The 14,002-nt window shown below is 30.7% G+C and overlaps 2 protein-coding genes across 3 annotated transcripts in view; one reads left to right on the top strand and one right to left on the bottom strand.

The window, feature by feature from the left end:
• The first annotated feature begins 545 nt into the window (after window positions 1–545).
• On the top strand, window positions 546–11,115 carry LOC145324856 (uncharacterized). Its single transcript, XM_080167547.1, has 6 exons — window positions 546–581; window positions 4,685–4,746; window positions 7,995–8,065; window positions 8,719–8,854; window positions 10,320–10,378; window positions 10,953–11,115. Exons 1-6 carry the CDS (start codon window positions 554–556, stop codon window positions 10,999–11,001), a joined length of 405 nt encoding a protein of 134 aa, XP_080023673.1. The 5' UTR covers window positions 546–553; the 3' UTR covers window positions 11,002–11,115.
• Window positions 11,116–13,871: 2,756 nt separating this feature from the next.
• LOC145324855 (uncharacterized) overlaps window positions 13,872–14,002 on the bottom strand; it is a 4,996-nt gene continuing 4,865 nt past the window's right edge. For both annotated transcript variants that reach the window (XM_080167543.1, XM_080167544.1), the window contains one exon: window positions 13,872–13,999. In XM_080167543.1, coding sequence (XP_080023669.1) covers window positions 13,906–13,999 — 94 coding nt within the window. In that variant the 3' untranslated portion in view covers window positions 13,872–13,905. The remainder of the gene's footprint in view (window positions 14,000–14,002) is intronic.

Raw genomic sequence — 14,002 nt, 5'->3', positions numbered from 1 at the left:
ATGAGAAATTTGTGCTTTGTCATCATGTATACATTTTTTATGTGACAAATGCTAATGATAGTTTCATATGTTGGGAGTTTTTTTTTAAATCAAAAACTGTTAAAAAAAACTTGGTCATTTAATATTTGCAAGCTGCTAAATCTTGAATCTAATGTGGTGCTATACAGGGATGGAAAGGACATTGGCCTTTTTATTACACTAGTCCCCAGTCTTATAATAACATTTTCTTATTCGTTGGCTTAACAACCTTTGGACTTTGAATTGAATTATAATTGGTTGGTTCATTTATTTGGGCGTCCAAACGTTTCAACCACTAATTGTAATCTAAAGAAGTGGTAATTTTTGTGTTTCATTATTGGGGATGTACATAAATGTATCGGCCATTTTCTTATCCCTTTAGATCACTGGTTACCATATGGGGGTCATTGCCGGATTGGGCTACAGCTGTTTAATCCTTTCTCCCCTTATATTACATAACTTTATTGATGAATAAAGCGGTCAAACCTTGATATGTTATTTATAATGAAAACCAAAATGTTAGGCGAGCAATGTTATGGAAATGCAAAAACTAATAACTAAAGGTAAAGTTTTTTTCTCGTATTCATTCGAATCCGGTGGATAGGAACCGGTTCTCATCCATACGAAAAAACTATGTCTAGCATCGTATTATATTCAGCTTTCTACGAATATAGAAATGTACAATCATAAGATTAAAACTAGTTTTAATCTCATAATTGTACATTCTATATCCGCGGAAAGCCGTTTATAATACGATGCGAGAAATAACTATTACTTTCTTCAGCAACATATGCTATGATATCTAAACATGCAAAGCTTTTTGTGTAAGGATTTGCATCCCTTACTCTTTCGGCAAATTTGACTAAATGTTTATGTTTGTTTTCTTTGGTTGCATTTTTAATAGAAAAAATTAATCAACAAATTTTAAAACTTAACTTAAAAGATTCCGTAAAAATAGCATTTTTATGTATTTTTTTTTTTTTTTTTTTTTTTTTTTGACTGAATTTATCAACTATTTTGGCAGCAATATTCATAAGTTCTTAAGGAATAGAAAAAAAATTTTAATGCATAGTTAATAAAACGTTGTAAAATTTACTTATCGCATCGTATTATAGACAGCTTTCCGCAGATATTAAAATAAAAAAGTATATAGGTTTCGAAGCCATACTGGAAATAAGGACAAGGCGAATGTTTGATTATTATCGTTAAAAAAAACTCGTTGTAAACAATTTTCTACCTCTACATATTGTAAAAAGAAAGAATACATGGAAAAGGATTTATTGGATTAAATAAATTAAAGAATAGACATTCTTAAAAGCTACAAGTAAAATAAAGTAGTCGATTTCCCCTCTTTTTACCTTCTCAAGGTTAACAACCTCTGTGCACGCCTTTGAGTTAGTTTTAGCCAAATTTATAAAATTAGTAATAAATTAGTTTGAAATATTTCGTGATTTTGGGGGCCAACACTTTATAGTAAAGACAACATATGAAAACAAGATGATGTTATTAAATATTCTGTATATTTTGCATGATTTCGAACCTTTAGCGTCAGTGTATATAGCATATGAATTTGTATATAACTTTAAGATGTAACTAAACTATAAAAATTTGAATATTACTTCGATAAATAACAAAAATATTTGCTTAGAAAACTTCTAACGTTTAAAGTAATATAAAATAAATTGCTCTATCCATTTTTATGCAATTTATCCCATGGAGGGAGGGGATGCAGGGATATTTATTGCGCTAGTCCTCAAAGTGTTATGATAACCTCTTCGTATTCGTGGGCTTAACAACTTTGGGGACTCTTATCAAATTTTGACTGGTTGTTTTATTAAGTTGATTGTTTAAACGTTTATATCATAAAGAGTAATCTACAGAAGGGGAAATTTTGTATATCATCATTGTGCATGCATATCAATTTATCGACCATTGTCTTATCCCTTTAGATCGCTGAATTTATGCTGACATGTTTGCACGCGTAGGTTAAAGATTTATAGACATGCATTTTACACATAATAAATTCTTACAAAAATTCTTACAATTTATAGGAAAAAAATCATAAAAAAAGAAAATTAGTTTGAAATTTAAAGATTATGTAAAAAAAATATTAATCTATATTTGTTTTTTTAGGTTCCCAAAACTATTTTAATTGCTAACTTTTACATACTACTGTTTTTTTAGTTTGTATTTTCAAAAGATTTTTAATTTCTTAAACATTAGGACAAAGTGACTTATAAATCAGCCGTGTAAAGTCATAAGAATGAGGGAGATGAGAGGAGAAGAAGGAAAGAAAACCCCTAAAAAAGAGATGGATAATTACTCATTTTTATGAAGTCACACGGCTGATTTTTGAGTCACTTTGTCCCCCTACCATTAGAATTCATTTTAGTATTCTTATAAAACTTAGACAATAAAAAACCTTTCATATTCTTAGGTATATTATTTAAAAGTTATCATTAAATACCCCTATATCAAAATTAATTTGAAAGGTTTAATTAAAAAAACTTGGTTAATTAAAATACTCAAATCTTTTTTATTTAAGGTTTCTAGCCTTTTATTAAATTTAAATTACATTCCAAAAAATGTAATTTAATCATTTTTAATAAATGTACATTTTAACATGTTTAAATTAAGTTTACATAAATTAGCAAATATAATACATATGTCTCACACATTTAGGGAAGCGCCAATGGATGACGAAATTATTTTTTAAACTTTTAAACATGTGAATATGCAGTGATCTTGATTATGATAAACAAATTAACCCTAATACAGATTGATAGAAAAGATTGAGCACTACTAGTTTGTACTACTTAAGGATAAGATAATGAACTATTAGTTCAAGTAAATCCCCAATTATGATAATCAATATTAACATATTGCATATTAAGATTATTGGTGATGTAGTTGGAACACTGTTAGCTTGTACTACATAATCAAAATTAAAAGATAATATAAGACATTGGAGTATTAGTTCAAGTACATCCCCAATTATGATAATCAAAATTACTCCTACTGTAGATTAAAATTATGGCATCTAAAGTGAAAAGTAAAAGGAAAAACTAAAATTGTTTTTTTTTTATCTTTGTGTGAACACACCCTGAACTATTTTGTGTCTGGGTTTTAGTTTAATTTGCTATTCTAACAAGACATCTGTCACACAGGGATACGTCAATGGTGTAGAAATTAGATAAATATAAACCAATAAACATATAAGTATAGACGTATAACCAAGACAACTATTTGGCAAAACTTGTGGGGACCTTTTTTTGTCTGCTACAAAGTGTTCTCTGTTCTTTTGTTGCAACTTTGCTGTGGTAATATTTCAAATGCTATTGACTGGTATTCAAAGACCCAATTAAAAGTCCTTGTGGGTAAAGTTGTATAAAACCCGTGTGGCGTGTCCCCTCTATTATTTTACTTTAATATTACCATTTTTGATATCTAAAGCATTGGTCCATCAAATGTTCCTTTATTTAAATTTATCTTAGATTGTAAACAAGTTTCCAAACTTTTCCGCCAATAATTTGAATCCAAAGTAGGGGTAATTCTATTTCCAGTATGACTTCGAAACCAATTAATATCAGGTGGATTAGAACCGGGGAAAAAAACATGTAAAGCATCGAATTACAGACAGTTTTCCACGAATATTAAATTCAAATCATAAGATTAATACCAGTTTTGTTACTCCGTGCCTATGGGTTTAATCTTATTTTTTTTTTCATTTTAATACTACTGAATACTTTTTTTAATACGATACGATAAATATCTATTTTCATATTGTTGGGGGGGGGGGTTGTTCTATCAATTTTGTCTTCATTATTCATTAAGATCTTAGAAGATTTAAGCCTTAACTAATACTATCTTTTACACCTAATTGAATGCTTAGTATATTTATTTGTAGCTTAAAATGATTGGAGGAAAAATTTACTATTTACCTATTCCCATGTCCCTGCAAGACACGGAATTACAAACTTGAAAATTAATTAATTTCAACCTAAAACCAACTTAAATCTTGGATAAAGGGAACATTAATATAATTTATACTCAGTATTAAATTTTTATTATTTAGATTTTCTTTACCCTTAAAAAAAGATGTAAAAGTGTGTTTTTTAAGTTCATTATGAAAAATTCAGATTTATAGTAAAAAAACAAAGTAATTTTACATTCTCCATTGCATTACATCGCATCAAATACGATTGTCAATTCTCTTCTCAACAAAATTTCGAATCAGTGGCGTAAACAGCGAATTATTAGGGGAGAGTGAAGCTTTGAGGGGGTGAAAAAGAAGTAAGATATACCAAATAGCATTCCTAATTAAAAACCCAACTTTTGCATGTTTCATGTTTCAAAACTAAAAAGTCAATTTCCAATTTTTCAATTTCTAAATGATACAATAATTTTTTTCAAAAAAAACATCCAATAAGAATATAACATTTCAAAATTTTAACAAGGAGACGCATTATTTGATTATGTTACAGGCAATAAAAAATTTGAAAATGTAACTTCACTTTAATTATATAACTTTTAGTATGGCTTTCTTGGTACTTATATTGATGTATGGATTTAAAATCTACATAGTTGTTTTTTGAATTTTCAGGTACATACAAACAAACTACATAATTTAAACTATTTCAGAACTAATATTTCTATTTATTTTTAGGTTGCTATAGTCTGCCAAGAAAACTGTTATTTGTTGACAGATTAGCTAAACTACCTTACAGGAACTTATTTTTATAAAAAGAACTAGCGGTTACGACTCTAGAGGCACTTGAGGTGAGGGTTGGTGGGAATCTGAACCCCGATGATTTTTATTTTTAGCTTAATAAGAAAAAGGTTTTCTAGGGGTGTTTTTTCTTGTTAGGGAGATGATACCCGTCCTAAGAATATTTTCAAATCTAAAAGCTATATTGTAAAGGAGAACCATATTGGGTGAGTGGTTAGCGAGATCCTTCGATATAGTCAGACACTAAAACAAATATCCTGCTACTTTTATATAAGGTTTTTTTAAAAAGTAACAGGATATCTGTCTGTAGCGAAGGATCTCGCTAACTGCTGAACTTGTTTATAGTAGAACTTTGATTATGTCCAGGGAAAGATTTTTTTAGATAATATGGGGATGGCTACATCCAACGTCCTAAAATAAAGAGTACATAAAAATTTCCCCCCAAAAAATTTAAATGAAAAAATATACGAAGTAAAACCCGGGAATGAATGAAAGTGTTTGTTGGTACTATGGTAGTAACTTTTATGGAAACACAGGGATTTTAAGGGATAAGACAGCGGATGATCAATTTACAACCCTTTTACAACGACAATCAAAATTACCACTTTTGGAGATTATTAGTTGGAATGTTTGGACATTACTTGGTTAAATTTCTACCAAAAGTACCAAAAAAATTGTAAGCCAACAAATGAGATAATGTGGTTATAAAAACTTTGGCCACCAGTGTAATTTACAATACCATGTGCCCTCCCTCCTTGGTTGAAACAACACTTTATCAAATTGAAACCTGCTGCCAAAGTTTGATGGAATTCACAAATTTCTCTGAATGACCAGGGATGAAGATAGTACGTGTGTATGAAATTAAAAACTTTCAATGTCCTCTATTTAATTCTATTATTCAAGTAGTAAGATTTTTTTGTCTGAAGTTAAAGATCTCAATATCTACTGAACTGATTGAGTTCTCTTTTTAGGGCAAGCTTCCCATAGCTCATATAATGGGTTTAGGCCATTCTATTTTAAAGTTTCAGTCTTTGGCCCATTCGGATGGTTTGAACTACTTTTCTAGCCACTCTCTGCCTCTTTGAATAGTTTTTTAATAATCATTTTTTTTAGTTTTCTCTAAAATTTTGATATTCTGCTACTATTGCTTGTGAAAGCTTTGGTAAAGAAATAAAGAACTTCTAAATGTTCAATTTCTTAGTTGAACCTAAGGTTATGCATTGTATTTCATCTTATAATAAGGAAGCCATTAACAGTCACTTTCTTAAGTAAAGCTTTGCTTTATAAAATTAAAAATATTTATCTCGCTGATTGCCTATCTGTGAAAATAATATATTCTTACATCTAGGAGTTTGAAACAAAAGTTTATCAATCAAAAAGTCTTCATATCTTACAATATACGATACCTAAAGCACTAAACACAAGAAACGAGTCATATAAATTTAATACACTTTTAAATTATAAAAGTAACAGAGGTTACACCCTAGAGGCTTTAAATTCAACTACCCATTTTTTTCATTTAAGATTAAAAAGAAGATTTTTCTTGGGGGGGGGGGAGAGATTTTTTTTAGGGGCGATTTCTCTTGTGAGGGTGGTGATAATCTAACCCAAAATATCTATAATGCCTACCAGGACTTATGGAAAAGTATATTTGAAAATAGAACCAAATCGGTTCAGTAGTTAGCAAGATCCTTCGGTACACACACACAGATACACAGTCAAAGTTCCTTCTACTTTATATAATAGGTTTAACATTTCTATTCCTTATACTTTACACCGTGTAAAGAGGATGCGTGTCTACTTGAAATTTTACAACTTTAATAGAATCATTTCAGCCAAGCTAGGCAGCCGCCATTTCAAAATCCGTTTGTTGTTTTTAAACATTATTAGAGGTTGCACCCGTATACGAAAAGGGAAGGGTAGAAGAAAATCCTAAAACCACCTAAAGACTAATACATTAAAGATTGCATAAAACCATCCTGTTTCATGTGTGAAGCTTCCCTAAAATACAGAACTCAATCGGTTCAGTAGCTATCAATATCCTAAGCTACAGACACAAATTTCCTTACTACTTTTTTATAATTGTGAAAAATAGACTGATTAAAATCTTAGGAAAAGGTTTAAGCCAGCTTATACCAATAGCGATATTAATTCGAAAAAAAAATCACGAAACCTATACGTTTTTTTCAGCTGTCGTTGGGGGGCAACACATCGTAAAATTGACGACCTCTCCATTTACCCCCCAAATGTTATTTTAGATTTATTTTGCTTGTTGGTTATACCTTATTCCTAGGTTTAAGCTATCCAGATAACATTAAAGTTAAAAGCGTCGATTTCTTTGAGACTTATCGGTGGCATATATATTCAGTTACCGAGCTTTGCTTATCAGAAGGCTATATAACATCAACTGTAAAGAAATACTCCAATAAAATAAAATGAAGAAATTGTAAGTGCCGTAATTTACATATATCTTTCATATTGCTAAATAGATACAAAGTAAGATTTTTTGTCTGATTTTGTTAAATTCTGAACCGATTGAGTTCTCCATTTTTTAAGGAAGCTTCACATAGTTCTAAAGTTGGTATTAAGCTATTTGTATTGCTTTCTATACCCCTTTCATGCGAGCAGCTGGTTATAAATATAGACAAAGTGCAGAATATTATTATTTGAAATGTCTATTGACTATATATATCTAACATAACATTAATATATTATTAGGTTTAAATATAGCATAAATGTACAACATATTGAAAGAAGAGGCGTCATATTTTCTTTGCATTATAGACGAATTTCTGTACATTTTAGTACGAAAAATTGTAAGTTTAAAACCAATTTTGTTAGCCCTATGATTTTTCAGTAAAACTGATAACCAGTTCTAATCCAGTGGATATTGATTGGTTTCAAAGCCATACTGGAAATAACATTCTAGCCGACATTAACGGTTTGATTAGGATACTCTAACCCCCCCCCCCCCCACCTCCTCTTAAACCAGTAAAGGATACTAAGGGATAGTACATTGGACGATCAATGTTGGTGTACGTCCTTAATGATTATGAAAAAAAAACCTTGTGTACATTTTAATTATTGATTGAAAAGTTTTGACACTTCTAGTTTGAACCAAAGTGTCAAGAAAAATTAATACAATGTACCTAAAGAACGTGTTTATAAAACTTTGGGTACCAGAACTTAACAGGCTAATGTCCCCTAAAAAAAACTGGCATAAAAATAAGTATGAAATTTGATCAGGGTTGGAGAAGTGAAGAGAATTCTGAGTTCCATGATAAGTCAACTCAACAAGATTAAATCAGAAGGATATAGGTATCATTTATTTTACTGACTTAATAGTGCATATAAAAAATTACGTCATACAATACAAATGAACAATGATAGGTAAATACACAGACTAAATTATTAATGGCAGCCCTACATATATATTTTAATTTACCAATGGGAGGCCATTATGGCATCATTTTTTTCAGGCACTATAAAGAGCTTGACAATTATCTATCTATCTATCTAGGATATAAAACTACTCCCTGGATAAGATTTAGGTATAGATTGAAGATGTGGAGCATATCTATCAATCTATGTTCTAGCTGTCTATATACTATCTATATATATGTATATCTACTATGTATATATACTAGCGGCTTCGCCCCTAGCCTCTAGGGGCAAAGCCCCAAGAGGTAATATAAAAAAATATAAAAATTTCTGGTGCTGCTATTTTATGTGAAATAGTTTTCCAAGAAAAAATTTTTTTGGTGGGGGGGAAATTTGTCCCTCCCCCCACCAAAGAAAAAAGCATAAAACCACCACAGGACCAATAGGTATATACCCTGAGGAGTAGAATCCGATTGGTTCAGATCTTAAGGGACGGACGGAGAGACATCAAGCTACTTTGTATTATAGATGTCTATTTACTATCTATCTATCTGCCTATCTACTATCTATCTATCTGTCTATCTTTCTAGGATATCTAACTACTCCCTGGATGAGATGGAGGTACGGCTGGGACAGCTGGAGCGGACAACGGACGGACTGTGTGCTGGAGCCGATAGTTTACCAGTCTTGGCCGTTGACCTCCAGAAACATTGTAATTTGTTAGAGGTAAATTTTGATTTTAAAATACAAAAATATACTTTTATGTCCACTAATTTATATTTTTGAGTGTGCTGTTAGGTGGCATATAATTTCATGTAAGTAGTAAGGTTTTTTGTTTGCTAATTAAGATCCCGCTAACCCCAAAGTGCCTAATTAAGTTCATTATTTTAGTGAAGGTCCTCGGATGGTATTCTGCTATTCCTTTTTTTATTTCTCGTTATGGTTTTAGGCTATTATTCTGCACACTCCCTCCCCCTTTGAATGAACCTAAAGATGATTAGGGCGAAGCTCATTTATGCACCATGTAGAAGCTCTACAACGTGTCCGAAAAAATTGGCCGTGTGACGTCAATACATCCATCTCTTTTTAAGGGGTTTCCTATCCCACTTCTCCTTTCATCCCTAATTTATATGACGTCACACGGCTAATTTTTTCGGACACTTTGTAGAGCTACACCATATATGTAGATAATTTATTAATCATATTTGTTATTTCAAATTGAATCTTAAAATTCTATAATAACTGTTAGTCGTAATTAGTGATAGTTTGAATATAGCAAAGCGTGTGATTTATTAAGTAACATTTTATAAAAATAAACATCCACTCCATATTATATTTTTGTAATAGTAGAAATTAAAAGTTAGTTATAACAGTTATTTAACTACTTGAACAATCCAACGTCAATTTTTATCATAAACTAGGATGACAACATCAAAAACTGCTTGATACAGGATAATGTTTATGGACATACTTACATTTTTAGGACTTGATTATAGAGTTGCTTCGCTTAAATATTGTTCTTTGTTGTCCCAGGAATCAAAATACCAAAAATCAGATCAAACGGATAATAAGATCACATAAAAATTTGTTTTTAAAAAAGTAGAAAAATCGACATGTTTAAAATAAACGTACGGACACTCTGGTAATGATTATAGAGTTGTTACGCTTTCTAAATCGTACCTAACTACTACAGGAATCACCATGCAAAGTTTGAAGTCGAAAGGACAATTCAAACATGCCTAAATTAATGAATAAAAGCTATCTATCTCGGACGGACGGACCTACCCTAATTATAGAAAAGCTTCGCTTTTAAAAAATACTTTAACTGTATTAGTTTACTTAACTGAATTTTTAAAGATTAAAATAAGCTAAGACCATAACTTGTGGTGCAAATGGTTTTTTAGGCAAGCAAGCTGCTGTGCAAAAACGAGGCGAGCAGTTTGCACAGGATTTAACATTAAAACAGAGTAAAGTACCTCAAAAAAATTACGTCAAACAATAAAATGACTAATGAGAGGCCAGTATGAATTTTACCATTGGTCAATCTCAATGTATACTGGCCTGCCATTGGTCCTTTTATTGTATGACGTCATTTTTTGGCGGCACTTAACGCTGTTTATTAAACATTAGATTAAAACTTTTTTTCATCTCATAAATTCATGATTGTTAACTAAATTAATATTTAATTAAGGATGCCAAAGTTGTGACAATATTCAACATGATTGCTGTGCCGTGTTTTGTTTATCAGGGAAGCATTTATTCATACTAAACAAATAAGATTTATATATGAGATCCTTTACCTGCCCCCCCCCTCTTTCCCTCTTATAAGTAGCGAAGGTACTCTATAATTCACTCTTTCTGTCCGTCCTCAAAGATGATAGAAGGCTGAAACTTCTTGTCAACAGCATGGAGCATAATTAATTATAAAACATCCATGGCGGTCTGACGCTTGTTGCAGGTTTTTATGCTTTTTTAAAATTTTTAACATTTTCCCCCTTATCTTTGGTGTTTTTGTCTGATTTTCAAAATTAGATTTCCCTCCTTTTATTTAAATAAAGCATACCATCATAAATCTTCAGTTGAGAAAGGTGAAGTGTAATTTTTCAAAAGTAGCATAATAGATTTATAACCCTAGATGGCCAATCAGACTTAATAATCCGTCAGACTACATGAAAAAATAACATTCTTTTTGTATCAAAGTCTAAACACTTTCTAACCAATAACATAGTCGACTTGTTCCTCCACTATCTTCCTATTGGCCTAATTTACTGATTATATATTTATTTAATATAGTATGAATAAATTACAATTTGTTGGTACAGGGTGCCGTAGATATATATGGACAGAAATTAGCAGAGCTCAAGGTTGCGTGATTTTTACTTCGTAAAATTTACATTTTTAATATTCATTCATTTTAAAACTGTTTCAAATAGATTTTTTTTAAATATTTAAATTTTACATTAAGAATTGTAAGAAAAAGCAATTTAATAGGGATTAAGTAAAATCAAATTCTTTAAATATCAAGAAAACTGAATTAAAAAAATATTGAATTAATTTTTTTTTATTTCCAAGAAGTTCAAAAGTTTTTCTCAGATTACTTTCCTCTAAATGTTTTTAGAAAAAAATATAGAATAATAATGAAAATATTATGAGTTTAACTGATTTTGCTCAAATAAAGAACTAAAAGTATGTACATTTACTTTGATAATTCAAAAAAAATTGTCAAAAAATTATTATTTTTATTGTTTTTTTGTTTGTTTGTTAATGGCATTATCTTGTTGTTGTTTATTGTTAGAACAGATAGCCAGCCATAATATATATCCTTGGTGTGGGTTCACTTCCGTGTATTAACATATCCGTAAACCCGCTACTGTAACTTTACATCCGCTCGTTGCTGGGTAGGTGATGGGGTCGAATCTCGGTTCAACACCGCATCAAAAATATAAAGACGTATAAAAATGGTTCCTACTGCTACTATGTCAGAGGCGCGACATTGATAGTTAGAGAAGCGGCTCTAAACACACATAACACATTTCCATGTACAGTTAAGACTTCTAGACAAAGGTTGTGCAATCATAGGGTTGGTTGTCTATTGAGTGTTACCTTACTGAATGCCCTGGGCGATTTAGCGATTATTATTTTTGGAAATAAATGTGGGGAAGTTAATTCACACCAATTAGATAATTTTTACAGTTTCTTTAATAATATTTCTCGTATTCATTTGAATCCGGTGGATAGGAACCGTTTCTCATGAATACGAAAAAACTATTTCTAGCATCGTATTATATCCAGTTTTCTACGAATATAGAAATGTACAATCGGGGACCTCGGGGCTAAAAAAACTAGTTTTAATCTTATAATTGTACATTCTATATCCGCGGAAAGCCGTTTATAATACGATACGAGAAATAACTATTCTAGTATGACTTCGCAACCGATTAATATCCGCTGGAGTAGAACCTGTTCCGAGCCATACTGAAAAATCATGTATCTTATTGTATTATAACCAGTTTTCTACAAATATCTTTTTTTTTAATTGAAATAATTGTACCAGTTTTGTTTAACAAAAATGGTTTTAATCTTAATATTTCATTTTAATATCCGCGGAAAGCTGTCTATAATACGATGCGATAATAAATTAAAATACAAGGTTTTTTTTTTAAACCTTGCTTATAGTTTTTACTCAATAATATTTATTATGTTACAATTTCAAAAAAAAAGAATCAAGTACTTTTTTATGAAACAAATTAAAAGTTTCATTGAAAATTGTGTAAATAATCTTTTGTGTATGTACAAAGTCTACAATAATATGTGATATAATTAACTAAAAAAAAATCAATTAACTAATTGTTTTTATGTTAGATATGTTTTTGAATCATTTATATTGAAAGTTGATGTATAGAAATATATTTCATTATTACTTACAAATGTATTACTTAAACTTTTCAGGGAGGGAAGGGTCATTAGACTGTTTATTACACTAGTCTCTAATGTGTTTTAAATACGTTTTCTTATTCGTTGGCTTAACAAGTTTGGGGACTTTTATTGAATTTTTATTGATTAGTTCAATAGATTTAGTGTTCGATTGTTTCAACCAATAATTGTAATTTGCAGAAGATGTAATTTTGTTTATCATCATTGGGGATAAACGTGAATTTATCGGTAATTGTCTTATCCCTTTAGATCCCTGTGAACTGTTTGTATAACAAGAATGATACTAATTAGAGGAATAGAAGCTAAAAAGTGTATTTTAGGCTAATACACTGAAAAGAATTGATTGATTTATTAGTTATAGTTTCTCAAGGTTTGGGCCTATGTCGTCATGGAGTAGGTTGAGACACTTTTTTTACAGCCACTAGGGCCAGCTCAATCATCATTACTTGACCCCCTATCTCATTAGAGCTCCTCATTACTACCTCATCCTAGCTGAGTATGGCAGGTGTCCCAAATTAAGTCACAGTAATGGATGACACTTTCCGCAAAGGAGCTTGGGATAAGGTTATTACTGATAACACGTACGTGACTATTCAGTATCTTAATTTACTCTATAATCTTCCTTATTTCTTAAACGACCAGGGGGGAAGTTGCGTGATGGTATTGCGACTGAGAAATTCGAGTCAACATATAATGGAGATTCTAACGCGAACTGTCACCACCGTATCACAGTGTGCTACCACTGAGCCACGCTCCCATCCTACCTCTTATAATTTAAAGTAGTAAGGATTTGTTGTCTGACGCTAAAGATCTCGAAAATTGCTGGTTAAAATGGGTTGTAATTTACTGGAAAGATTCATAAATATCTAGAGTGGTTTTAAGCTATCATCCTTACCTTTCCCGTCCTTCTATAGAAGCTAGGGATAAATCAACAATTTACAGAAAAAGTAAAAATTTTAATTTATACAAGGCATGATCTTAGATGGAAAATAGGTGTGCCTATCTAAAACTTTGAATAACATCTGACATCTCACATATATCTTTAAAACTTTTTTGATTACGTTTGATTGAAAATTCTGCTGCCGCTATTATAGAGTGTTAATTAACTGCTAGAACTTTGATAAGTAGTCGAGTTTTTATTATGCCATACAAAAAGGTTTCGTGATTTTTTTTATAACAGTTTATGTTTATTTTTCATAATTATCCGCTTTATAACTCACCTTATTCGTTGGTCAATCCACATTTTTGCGCTTTTCATTCAAGTTTTTTTTATAAATTATATGTCTAAAATTTAATGAAAAATTAAACATAAGTTAAAAATATTTATTTCCAAAAAAGTTGCGTTAACATTCTTCAGGATAATTTTGACAGTAGTTATCACAAGTTATAGAGGCACCACCACTCCCCTTGGTACAACATACAGGCTCTGTTATTAATCTA

The sequence above is a fragment of the Acartia tonsa genome, chromosome 7 (genome assembly GCF_053477335.1).
Source record: "Acartia tonsa isolate MP-2025a chromosome 7, ASM5347733v1, whole genome shotgun sequence".
In the NCBI taxonomy this organism is placed as follows: domain Eukaryota; kingdom Metazoa; phylum Arthropoda; class Copepoda; order Calanoida; family Acartiidae; genus Acartia; species Acartia tonsa.
This window is presented reverse-complemented; position numbering and strand designations above follow the sequence as displayed.